General features: G+C 44.7%; 1 protein-coding gene across 1 annotated transcript in view; it reads left to right on the forward strand.

Moving 5' to 3' along the window:
* Positions 1-6860: 6860 nt before the first annotated feature.
* FDX1 (ferredoxin 1) overlaps positions 6861-12865 on the forward strand; it is a 36475-nt gene continuing 30470 nt past the window's right edge. The window contains exon 1 of the mRNA XM_015435681.3: positions 6861-7209. Within this exon, the coding sequence (XP_015291167.1) occupies positions 7025-7209 (185 nt within the window). The 5' untranslated portion in view covers positions 6861-7024. The remainder of the gene's footprint in view (positions 7210-12865) is intronic.

The following is a 12865-nucleotide window of genomic DNA, read 5'->3' on the forward strand; positions in this document are numbered from 1 at the left end:
ACTCTTGTTGGGCCCTTCCAACAAAACCCGTCATGCCTCTGTTCCGGTAACTGACCTATTTCTCACACCCAGGACAGCCCTACAGGAGATGCCACTGGATAATGCTGAGATAGAATGGTGTACAGATGGGGCTTATTTAAGAGGAGAGAATGGAAATTTTAGACCAGGATATGCTGTGGTTTCCTTACTAGAGGTAATTGAAGCCAGTCCTCTTCCCCAAGTCAGATCAGCTCAAGTGGTCAAATTGATTGTCCTGATCTGAACTTGTCAATTAGCAAGAGACAAGGCTGCAAACATTTATACTGATAGTGCTAGGCTTCTGGGGTTGCTTATGACTTTGGGAGGCTATGGAAAGAGAGAGGATATTTTAACTTCCTCAGGGCAAGTCATAAAAAATGGACAACAAGTATCAGAGCTGTTAGAAGCCATTCTAAAACCAAAACGTTGGCAGTTATAAAAATCCCAGGTCACTCTCAGATACCACAGAAGGTCGGGGTAACCAATTGGCTGATATCACAGTTAAAAGAGCAGCATTTGATCCATGAGCCCTAATTTGGGAAATGGCCATAAAGCCTGAAACACTTAAAAACATGTTGAAAGAAACCCAGAACATAGCTCCTACAAAAGAGAAATCTACCTGGAAACGGGCAGGGGGATTTTTGTCTCCCGAAACTGAAATATGGTGTGGACCTAATAATAAACCCATTATTCCAATGGGATGTCAGGTCTCCCTTATGGAATGTGTTCACAACCTAACCCACTGGAATCCAGATAAAATTATATCCTGATGTAAGCAATGTTACTGGAAACCATCCTCACAGTGGCACAAAAAGTTTACCCTTGATGTGTTATTTGTCCCAAATATAACCCAGGAAAACCCCTCCATGGGGTCCAGGGTCATTTTCCCCTTCCAGCTGGACCTTTTGAGGTATGGTAGCATGATTTTATCCAGCTGCCATCATCTCAAGGTTATCGGTATAGTCTAGTATATTATAGTTTAGTAATAGTCTGCATGTTTTCCCATTGGGTTGAAGCTTTTCCCTGCAGGCAAGCAACAGCCATGGCAGTTGGAAAAATCCTACTAGAAAAAATTACTTCACTATGGGGAGTCCCCTGTGAACTTCACAGTGATAGGGGAACTCACTTTACTGGCCAGATTTTTCAAAATCTTTGTAAAATTTGGCCATATTTCAACATTTTCAGGGTGCCTACCATCCCCAGTCCTCAGGCCTGGTGGAGAGGACCAATGGAATAAATAAAACACAATTGGCTAAGTTCACAGAGGCATTTCACCTCCCCTGGCCCAAAGCACTCCCCCTAGTGCTGCTTATCCTCCAATTCACCCTTCCTGGAAAACATCAACTGTCCCCTTATGAAATTATAACCGGAAGGCCCATATATATGGGAATGAAAATAACCAATCCAACTTTTCTCAAGGGAGATAAATCGCAATATTGGGAGGGATTCATTTATCATCTTAAAAAAGCCAACACTTGGTAAAGAATTCCTTTCGGCCGGGCGCGGTGGCTCACGCCTGTAATCCCAGCACTTTGGGAGGCCGAGGCGGGCGGATCACAAGGTCAGGAGATCGAGACCATGGTGAAACCCCGTCTCTACTAAAAAAAATACAAAAAATGAGCCGGGCGCGGTGGCGGGCGCCTGTAGTTTCAGCTACTCGGGAGGCTGAGGCAGGAGAATGGCGTGAACTCAGGAGGCGGAGCTTGCAGTGAGCCAGGATCGCGCAACTGCACTCCAGCTTGGGCGACAGAGCGAGACTCCGTCTCAAAAAAAAAAAAAAAGAATTCCTTTCACAGTGCGCTCCCTGAAGATAAGGTGCCTGGTCAAGATCTGCAGCCTAGAGATTTTGTCTATTGAAAAAGACATTTAATAAGGGATTCTCTTCAACCTCGATGGAAAGGCCCATACTAGGTGCTATTAACTAATCCACGTGCAGCAAAATTAGAGGGTACAGCCTCATGGATTCACATCTCTCATCTTAAAAAGACACAAACTCCTGAGTGGACTGTAAACTCCCATCAAAGACCTTCACCTCCAGTTCACTAAACATCGACCTTCAATCCAGAATAGAAGCAGATGACAGCTGTTGTGGATGGCTTAACCCCAAGACACAGGACCAGGCCTGTATACAAAAGAATGCCTATGTTTATCGTATAATAACCATTACAATTATTGTCCTAGAGCTACTGGCAACTGCTGTCTTATAAGAACAGGACACTTGCCTTGTCTGATTAAACATCCTTTTAGTAGCTAAAATGAATTTTACAACCTTGCTATTATTGACCCTATATCCCTACACCTTCTTGCCATTGCCACCCACTGACTCCAATGAAACAAACCTGTTTCTACAATGGACTGAGGATTATGCAGACAGATTACAAAAGGACACCTGCTGGATACTTATGCCTCTTTCCAGTGGCCCTGGCCTGCCATGGTCGGTATCCTCCTTCCAAGGTTAGGACTGAATAGAATACCAAAAATTTATTACATCACAGAAATGGTCTGGTATTCTTAGTGCTGGCATAACAGAACAAGGAAGATGGGAAAAGTTTTTCAATGGAAAGGACCAGCTCATTAGCTCTCACTTTAGCATCCCCCACAACTAAAACAAAAGGTGGTAACTATGCCCCAGACAACAGCCCATTTCAAAATGGAAGAATGCAAATTTGGGATGAATTTATCTGGCCCACCCTTTCATTTGGCCAACTCAGCCAAAATGCTGGGAACAAAGAAACCACACCAAGGATTTATGACCAGACAGTACGAGAAATGTGGGGTGGATACAAGGAGAACGCTGTGACCACATTATCATATTACAAGACACTGACTGGCATGCCACTGATTGGCTGTAGCAACTAGGTATTTATCGGCTAGCACCAAATGGGACGTATTGGCTGTGTGGTACTAACTTATGGCTGTGGGCACCTCCAGGGTGATTAGGACAATATTCCCTAGGTTATGCTAAGAACAAGGATGAATAATTCAGACCCTGCCCAAACCAGCAAGCCTTTTTCATTTACGATCTCACTGGACACATTCAGTATTCCAGTGGCATGATCACTTGAAGATTGAAGGTAGGTACTAAAAGCGTTGTATGGCATATAGATGCCTTAATGAATTATACCAAGAAGGCCCTAAATGATAGCCAGATGAGTATGTCGTTGCTAAACAATGAGGTCATGCTTTATACTCCCAGCAACACAGCGGGGGGGCCTGCACCACCATAAAAACTGAATGTTGTGTGTATATTCCACATGAATCGAAGAACATAACCCGACTTATGACTGATATGAAAAGCCAGATAACCAACCTGTCAGATCCAAAACCCTCACTCATCAATTGGTTGAGCGATTGGTTTGCATCCTGGGGAAGTTGGTGGCAGAAGCTGTTGCTTATAATAGGAATAATAATAATAATTTCTGTTCTGTCCTGTTTCTGCTTACGGTGTTGTTATGGTATGTGCTTGAAAATAAGTCTACACACCACTGAAAGGTCTAGTGTAATGATTGCCCAGGGGATTGCTGTAATTGAGGAGGCAGTAATATAACCTGACCCACCTTCCAGGTTTGCTTCCTATTTGTTGCTATAAATCTGGTCTAGGGACATATATACATATATATGTGTGTGTGTGTGTGTGTGTGTGTGTGTGTGTGTGTGTGTGTGTGTATTTTTTTTCTTTTCCTTTTCTCCCACTTTTTTTTTTTTTTTAGATCTTCATGGTACATAACATCTTAGGAATGAGCCTTCCTAGCAACATGGGACCTGAACCTCCAGGAGTTAACCATCCTAGTGAGGAGAAACCAGGCCAAAAGAAAAGGAAGAAAAAGCAACCTAGGTCAGAAAGCTGTATTCCTTCTGAAATGCTTTCTCCAAAAGACTTTAAAGAAAAAGAAGGGAAAATGTGAATGGAAATTAAATCTTGAGACCCCAAACTCATTAAGCCAAAGGGAAAAGCTAAGCTGGGAACTGGGTCATGCAAACCTGCCTCCCCCTTTTGGTTTCTAGATAAGATGGCTGCAAGATGAAAAGCTACATGCCTCCTCCATATTTTGCCCACAAAGAAAATTCCTAGGGAGCTGCAAGATCTTTTAAGGTAGTTCTGTTAAAATTTCACCACGGCAATGTAAATGGATAGATAATCTTTACAGATGCAGTCACCCCGCTGCCCACCAGACACAAATGCATATCTCATTGTTCCCCTGCCCCATTTTGTCTATGCTACCTTATGTAAAAATGTAGATGTCCTGCATTTTTCCTCTGCTCCATTTGTCTATGTCATCTTATATATATAAAATCAGATTCACTGAGCTAGACACAGGCATGAATGACTACTTTTCCTTATCCCCCTCATACATGAAAATTAGGTACTTCTCAAAATCCCACCTTTTCCCCTTTAAATTTGGAACCTTCAAAATCATCTTCAGAAAAGGCATAGAACTGTCTCCTGGGTGTGCATCCTTAACTTTGGCAAATCAATCTCCTAAAATGATTGAGAGTTGTCTCATAATTTTTCTCGATTGACACCTTTATAAAAGGACTGGAGGAAATTAGGCATGTTTGCCCTTCCTTCTTGCATCATGTGAGGACACCATCATATCAGGACAACAGGACAGGATCTTGGGACAGGACACCATCTCGGAAGCAGAGACTGGGCCTCTCCATCAGACATTAAACCGGCTGGCACCTGGGCGACCCACTCTCCAGACCTGTGAGAAAAGAAATTTCTGTTCTTTACACATTACCCAGTCTGTGTGGTATTTTGTTATAGCATCATAAACAGAATAAGACAAAAGTCTTTAAACAATGAATGGATTTCGAAAGGAGTAAAAGATGGGCTGGGCATGGTGGCTCACGCCTGTAGTCCTGGCATTTTGGAAGGCTGAGGTGGGCAGACTGCTTGAGCTCAGGAGTTCCAGACCAGCCTGGGCAACATGGCAAAACCCCATCTCTAAGGAAAAAAAGAAAAGAAAATAAAAAAAAAAAAAGGGAATGGAGGGGTGGGAGTTTTATAGACAAGAAAACAATAAGCAAACAGATAAGCAAAAGCACGTCCTCAGTAATTCCATGTTGCTTTATCTGTATTCATGACCATGTTTACAAATCCCTTTTGGAATTCTGCTGACTACTGGTATTTGCGATTTTTGGCATTACCCCTCATCCACCTTTGAAAACCTGGAGAACATTTTCTCTATCTTTAATCTTCATATACAGGCTTAATGAATTCTGATGATTATTAATGGAAATTACATAACATTAATTTATTCGCCAATATTTATTGGACCCTTGATATGTTCAAGATCCTGTAGCTGGTGCTGTCGGAGTTATTAAGATGAACTATACATACAACTACTCTATGTATACAAACAACTACTCTACAAAGCAGAAAACTGTCAAGTGCCTTAAAGGAGTTGAAACTGTATTTGCTACAGGAGGGCTGAGAGAAGAGAGAACGTCTACAATTTTTTTTTTCTTTCCAATTCTCTTCCTACAACTAATTCATCTGACCTTGGAGGTTTGATCTTATTTAAAAAAAAAAAAAAGTTAACTGTTCTTTTACAACCTCCTCTTCAAGATTACTTGTCAGGGTTTGCTGTGCCCTTCGCAGATTTTTCTTTACCCAAAGAGTTGAGGCAATTAGGAGCCATTGCCTTCTCTCTGCCATTGGGTTCGAGAAAGCACCATACATTGTCCGCAGAGACTTTACTCAGGTTTACACTTTCTTGTTCTGAATTATCAAAAATTAGTGGGGCGTGGTGGCACACGCCTGTAGTCCTAGCTACTCGGGAGGCTGAAGCAGGAGAATCACTTTAACCTGGAAGGCGGAGGTTACAGTGAGCCGAGATCGCACCACTGCACTCCAGTCTGGACAAAAGAGAGGCTCCATGCCAAGAAAGAAAGAAAAAAAAAAGTATCTGATTGTGTTTAGCATATCTGCAATATCCCCTTGACTTTGGCCTTTAGCCTCTTTATGAGTACCCTGATGGAGGAAGGCCCAGGAAGTGGTAGCCTTCCTGGTTTGTGACGCACTGTATGTTTTGCGTGTTTGTTTAACATCGGAATGGCCCTGAAGGCTGGAACATCTTATCTGTGTTTGAAAATTATGGAAACTCTGATCCTCTAGGAGAATAATTTTTCCAAGGTCTCAGATCTCTAAGGTAGTAGACCTTGGATCTGAATATTGCTATTTCTGACCTTAAAGCCCATGCATTTCCCACAACATATTAACCATGATAAAGTGTTTTTAAAGTTAGTTCATCCTTTCTGGCTTTTGTGAAAGTCTTTTAGAAATCTCAGCTCATCACAAAGTTTCCTGTTCAGTCTCGTGGGTTTCATGTACTCAGCATTTATTTGCCAGTCAAGGTCTAGGATGGCTGGCTGTCCTCTGCAGCAGCCCCAAGCCTATTCATTATTGTCATTTACAATTTTACAGTCATAATTATTTCTTTGTATAATAGCATTCTGAGATTTTTCAAAATTTCCCCCTGTTCTTGTTTTACAGTGCGCAGAATTCACTTTTGCTCTAACTTGACTCTAAGATGACACAATTTCCCAGTTTTTTCTTTTTTTAACGGCTGGGGGATGGGGGGACACGGAACAGAACACAGTGGTCTAGCTAACTGGTTTCCGCTAGCCGTCCAGCTATCTTTTAAAATATTTTGTTTCTGCATGGCAACTCTGGGCGCTAAGAAACCACCCAGCTTACGACGGAACCTAGAGGATAGGTAAAGGTCCCCTGCGCTGGCCCCGCCCCGTGGGACTTGGCGGCGTGGGCGGGAGAGGCGGGGCGGGGCCGCACTTTGCTCGCCAGTGTCTTTATAGGTCACCCGGCAGGCACGCGGGGCCTCGGCGCGCTGCTCCCAGTGGGGCCTCTCCGCCACTCCAGCACCGCGCCCTTCGCCACGGCCCTCTGGCGTCTGCGCTGCAGCTGCGGCCCCCGCCTCTTTGGAGTCTCTCGCGGCCGCAGCCCGCGGCCTGCGTCGCTTCCGGCAGTTCCGGACCGCGGGCGATGGCTGCCGCTGGGGGCGCCCGGCTGCTGCGCGCCGCTTCTGCGGTACTCGGCGGCCCGGCCGGCCGGTGGCTGCACCACGCTGGGTCCCGCGCTGGAGTCAGCGGCCTGCTGAGGAGCCGGGGGCCGGGCGGGAGAGCCGGGGCGAGCCGGCCGCTGAGCGTGTCGGCGCGGGCGCGGAGCAGGTAGGGCGCCATGTGGGCACGGGCCGGGGTCCCCGGTGGGTGGCGTCTGGCTGGTTGGGCCCAGTCTGGTTCCGCCGCCTTCTACGCGCCGGGCCCACACCCCGGAGGCCTGCCTCTCGCCTCGCTCTTCTGGGGTGCCCTCGCGGCTCCGTCTTGCTGCTCGGTGGCGTCGCTGCCTCCCTTCCGTCGCACCGCAAAGTTCCTTCGCGTATTACCCACTCCCGGCGGGAATCGGGGACTCTGGACGCCCAGCTACCTTTCCCAGCGCCTCCCGTGCCCACAGGAAAGCCGGGACTTTGCTGGTGCTTGTTCTCCGTGTGATTTGTCTGGGATCTGACCTTTGCTCTGCCCGAAACTGACAGTGACCTTCGCGACAGGCTCCGCTGCTGCTGTCCTGGCCTGACACTCCTGCCAGCCGTTTCTTTCCCGGCCTTGCCCTGCTTTGGGAGGACACCTAGGTCCCAGGTCTCTGTCAGGGGGTGTCCAGGTAGAATACACCAAGCCCATAACCTCTGCTGCTCTGTAGGCCCTTTGCTAGTTGCTCAAGTGTTGAAAGCCCCTGCGTTGAAGTAATCCGCCGGGACTTGAAACTTCGCTTTGGCACGGATTGTCTGACGTGCCTAACTTCGTCAGTCCTTAGGAACCCAGTTTCCCCATTTGCAAGTTGAAGATAATAACAGTTTAGACCTCCTACGGTTAATTGAAGAATAAATGAGTTAATACAGCGATACGGGTAGTCTTGTGTCTGGCACATAGGGCTCGGTAAATGCCACTTGGTGGTAGCAGCAGCAGCAGCAGCAGTCTCCTAGCCTCACAATGTTGAGAGGGTTTTGTTTTAAATATTTTAAGAGATGTGAACAATTTCCCCCAAATGTGTTGAAGTTTTAGGTTCTTGGGCATATTTGTTTTTCAAAGACACTCCCTAGATATACTAGAGATAAAATTTAAACATGATTTCTAGCAGCAAGGAGGCTAGAAACATGGTGGCGATTTATATAAAGCAGATCTCTCAACAGCCCCTTGACCTCGTAATGTAGGGTAGCAGGAATAGAGAACTAGAGGGAGAGTATGTTGGATTTATATGCTGCTTTTTCTAGTTTCTTCTTGAGAAGGTCTCTCTGAGAGTAGGGTGTAAGACTTTCAGTCATCTTTTCCTCACTAATCCCGTTGTCTAGTGGGTGCTCCATACATTTTTGTTGTGTGAACTTTGGGGGAAATCAGGAAGAAGGCAAGCCAGATTTATTTGTTCCTGTTTCCTCTGTACTTCCCTGCCTTTGATCTGTGTGGGTGCCTTGCTTTCTGTTATACAATGGATGAGTTTTGGACAATTGTGTAAATTGGGACAGATACTGAACATACTTGTGTAACTGGTACAAGGGAATATGAATGTTTTTGTAATAATTGGGAGTTATCTTTCTCAAATTTGTTTTTTTGGATTTGGATATGTCAGGTTGTCTTAAAGGGGAGCACATCTATTTCCTCATAATCCTGCTGCCCTCTTTATTGGCACAATTTCTTTCTTTTTTTGTTTTTTTGAGAGGGAGTCTCGCTCTGTTGCCCAGGCTAGATTGCAGTGGTGCAATCTTGGCTCACTGCAAGCTCCGCCTCCCGGGTTCACGCCATTCTCCTGCCTCAGCCTCCCAAGTAGCTGGGACTACAGGAGCCCGCCACCACGCCCGGCTAATTTTTTGTATTTTTAATAGAGACGGGGTTTCACCGTGTTAGCCAGGATGGTCTTGATCTCCTGACCTCGTGATCCGCCCTCCTTGGCCTCCCAAAGTGCTGGGATTACAGGCGTGAGCCACAGCACCTGGCCTGGCACAATTTCTATTCATGGTCTTATCGTTTCTGTTACAGACTTTGGAGCTACAACTGGATTTTCCAGTTCTTACTGTGTTAATGAAACTTGTGCTGTCCAATACAGTAGCTGCTAATCACATATGGCTATTGAAGTTTAAGATAATTAAAGGTAAATAAAATTAAAGATTCAATCTCCCAGTTACACTAGCCACATTTCAGGTACTCAGTAGCCACATGTGGCTAGTGGCTGCTGTATTGGACATTGCAGGTATGTGTAGAACATCTTTGTTATGGCACAAAGTTCTTAGGGACAGGCAGAGCAGTTCTAGAAACTGTAGTTCTGTGTTTGAAGTTTAACAACTCGATAAGCTATCAGTAACTGAGAGTCAGAAAAACTCCTTTTACTCTAAAATACAGTGACACAATACTTTACATTTTGCAGTGATTTAGGTAGCAAAGGGCTTTCACGTGTATTATTTCATGTGACTCTTAAGATAATTCTATGAGGTAGGGAGGGTAGGTAAATGGGAATAAAAATTTCATATTAAGTAGCTGGCAAAACTAGGACTAGAACTCAAGAAGTTTTTGTGAATTTAAATTTTTTTTTTTTTTTTTTGAGACGGAGTCTTGCTCTGTGCCCCAGGGTGGAGTGCAGTGGCGCGATCTCGGCTCACTGCAAGCTCTACCCCACCCGGGTTCACACCATTCTCCTGCCTCAGCCTCCCGAGTAGCTGGGACTACAGGCGCCCGCCACCTCGCCCGGCTAATTTTCTTGTATTTTTAGTAGAGACGGGGTTTCACCATGTTAGCCAGGATGGTCTCGATCTCCTGACCTCGTGATCCGCCCGTCTCGGCCTCCCAAAGTGCTGGGATTACAGGCTTGAGCCACCGCGCCCGGCCTTAAAAATTTTTTAAATTTTTATTTATTTTTAAAATTTCAGTAGTTTTTGGGGCTCAGGTGGTGTTTGGTTAATGGGTACGTTCTTTAGTGGTGATTTTGGTGTACTCTTCACCTGAGTGCAGTGGTGCCATCATGGCTCACTGCAACCTCTGCCTCCCAGGTTCAAGCGATTCTCGTGCCTCAGCCACCCGAATAGCTGGGATTACAGGCGCGTGCCACCACACTTGGCTAAGTTTTGTAGTTTTAGTATAGGTGAGGTTTCACCATGTTGGCCAGCCTGGTCTGGAACCTCTGGCCTCAAGTAATCTGCCTGCCTCAGCCTCCCAAAGTATTGGGATTATAGGTGTGAGTGACCACTCCCGGCATAGTGTCTACATCTTCGGACTCTTAGGTTCCATACTCTTTCAACTGAAGAATTACTTTTTTCTCTTGTTTCCACTTCCTCTCCTATTCTTTGGTAAACCTGTTAATACTCTTACTTGGCAGTTTTTTGTGGGGCTGTTGACTTTTAATACAGACCAACAGGTTAGACTTCTTAGCAAAAGGGTTTGGTCTTTAAATAAAAGTTATTAATCAGTGTTTGTTGAATTCTACTATGTGTTACATATTTTGCATACATTGTCAGAACTGTAAGATTAATGTTGTCCTGATTTTATAGAAGAGGAGGCTGATGTAAAAGAGATTTTGAATTCCTTTGCTGTAAGCTTAACTCTAGAGTGGTTCAGAAGAACAACAACGCTAAAACCTCTGGCTTTCAGTAGTGTGTATAAATGATGGAATTCTTTCTAATGTACTTCCTGTAGCTTTAGCTACCAGGCATTCATTGATGTCAAATCTCTAGACTTCCCTGCTGGGCTCAGACCCATACCCTTATTTCCATCTGGCTTTTGGACATTCTTATCCGGCTTTTTCATTATTAAATTCAGCAGGTCTAATCTTCAACTGATTTCCGTCTTCCCCAAAGCTCCTTTGTTTCCTGTCTTAAATCTAGGTTAAATGGTACCACCTAATTGCGTGAGCCGGAAATCCCAGTGTTTTTCTTCTTCACTTTTCAATTTAGCTTAAGTAGATGGTGAGTAAAACCTTTCGGTCTACCTCCTGGATGTCTGTTATGTCACTGTGTTCTCCGTCCTTGATTAGTTTATGCTGTTTTGATAACCTCCAAAGTGGTCTCCCTGCCTCTGGGGTATTTTCATTCTCAGTCATTCTACTTTGAAAAAAATTGCAGTTATTCATATTGAAAGTCATGAATAATATGTGGGAATACTAGTTTTAAAGCATTTTTGGCTGTGAAAAGAAGTTGGAGAGCGCAGGCCCTTTTGAGGAACATTCCTGAACACACACACCCTTTTGATGAGTTTTAATGAATAGAATCCTGGTTTTTTTTCCAGTGTTGTAATATTAGGGAGGGCATTATCCAGTGGGGCTTCAGTTGCCTCATTTGTGAAATGGGATCATTGGACTTGGTAACTTTTAAGATAGTGATGGCTCTGAAATTATTTAATTCTGAGTTTTACTTATATTAAAGATTTGTTTGATGGGCTATTGCCATCTATTGGTAGTAGTAAGAATAACAACTCATTATTTTAAGTTGAAGAGAATCTTTTCAAGTGTGAGGTAAAAATTAAAATGACCAATGGTGGAGGAATAAGGATCTAGTTGCTAGTATAATGTCTTCTCAAGTTTTGGAGGGATGTTTGTGAGAAGTGAAGGAAATTTAAGTCAGCTGATAGCTAACCTACTATCTTATAAAACATGTAAGGAGGTATTTATCTTACAGATTCAAACAAATAAAAAACTTTTTCTAGTCCCTTTGATTTGTAAGTATACAATGTGGACTGAAATGAGATGTCAAATACGCAGGAAACTATTAAACAACGTCACTCAGCAATAGTAGTCTATGTAGCACTTGCACAGCAGTTGCTGTGTTGAGAGCAGAATGATTTCCTTTTTTTTTTTTTGGAGACAGAGTTTCACTCTGCCACCCAGGCTGGAGCACAGTGGTGTGATCTCAGCTCACTGCAACCTCCGCCTTCCGGGTTCAAGCGATTCTTCTGCCTCAGCCTCCCAAGTAGCTGGGATTACAGGCATGTACCACCACGTCTGACTAATTTTTGTATTTTTAGTAGAGACGGGGTTTCACCACGTTGGCCAGGCTGGTCTTGAACTTCTGACCTCAGGTGATCCGCCCGCCTTGGCCTCCCAAAGTGCTGGGATTACAGGCATGAGTCACCATGCCCGGCCATGATTGGCTTTTTAAAAGCTCACTACAACCCTGGTCTAGTCTTTTATGGACACATTCATGTTTTTCAGAGTCATGTGACTACGTTTTTACGTGTTTTTTTTGAGACAGGGCCTTGAGCTGTTGGCCAGGTTAGAGTGCAATGGTGTAATCACGGCTCACTACATCCCTGAACATCTGGGCTCAGGTGATCCACCTCAGCCCCCTGAGTAGCTGGTACTACAGGAAAATACCACCATGCCCTTTATTTTTCACACACCTACAATCATCTCATTTTTATTTTTATTTTTTGTAGCTATAGGGTCTCTCTATGTTGCTCAGGCCGGTCTCAAACTCCTGGGCTCAAGCAGTCCCCAGCCTCGGCCTCCCCAAGTGCTCCTGTACAGGTGTGAGCCACCACACTTGGCCTTTTCTTTTTAAACAACAGGGTCTTGCTATGTTGCCCAGGCTGGAGTGCAGTGGTGCAGTCATATCCCATTGCAGCCTCCTCCTCCTCCTGGGCTCAAGGGATCCTCCTGTCTCAGCCTCCCAATTAGCTGGGACTACAGATCACATCACCACACCTGGCTAATTATTTTATTTTTTGTGAAGATGGGATCTTGCCTTGTTGCCCAGGCTGGTCTCAAACTCCTGGCCTCAAACGATCTTCTCACTTCAGCTTCTCAAAGTACTGGGGTTACAGGTGCAAGCTATTGCACTGGCTTGTATGAGAG

This window comes from Macaca fascicularis, chromosome 14 (genome assembly GCF_037993035.2).
Source record: "Macaca fascicularis isolate 582-1 chromosome 14, T2T-MFA8v1.1".
NCBI classification, from domain to species: Eukaryota; Metazoa; Chordata; class Mammalia; order Primates; family Cercopithecidae; genus Macaca; species Macaca fascicularis.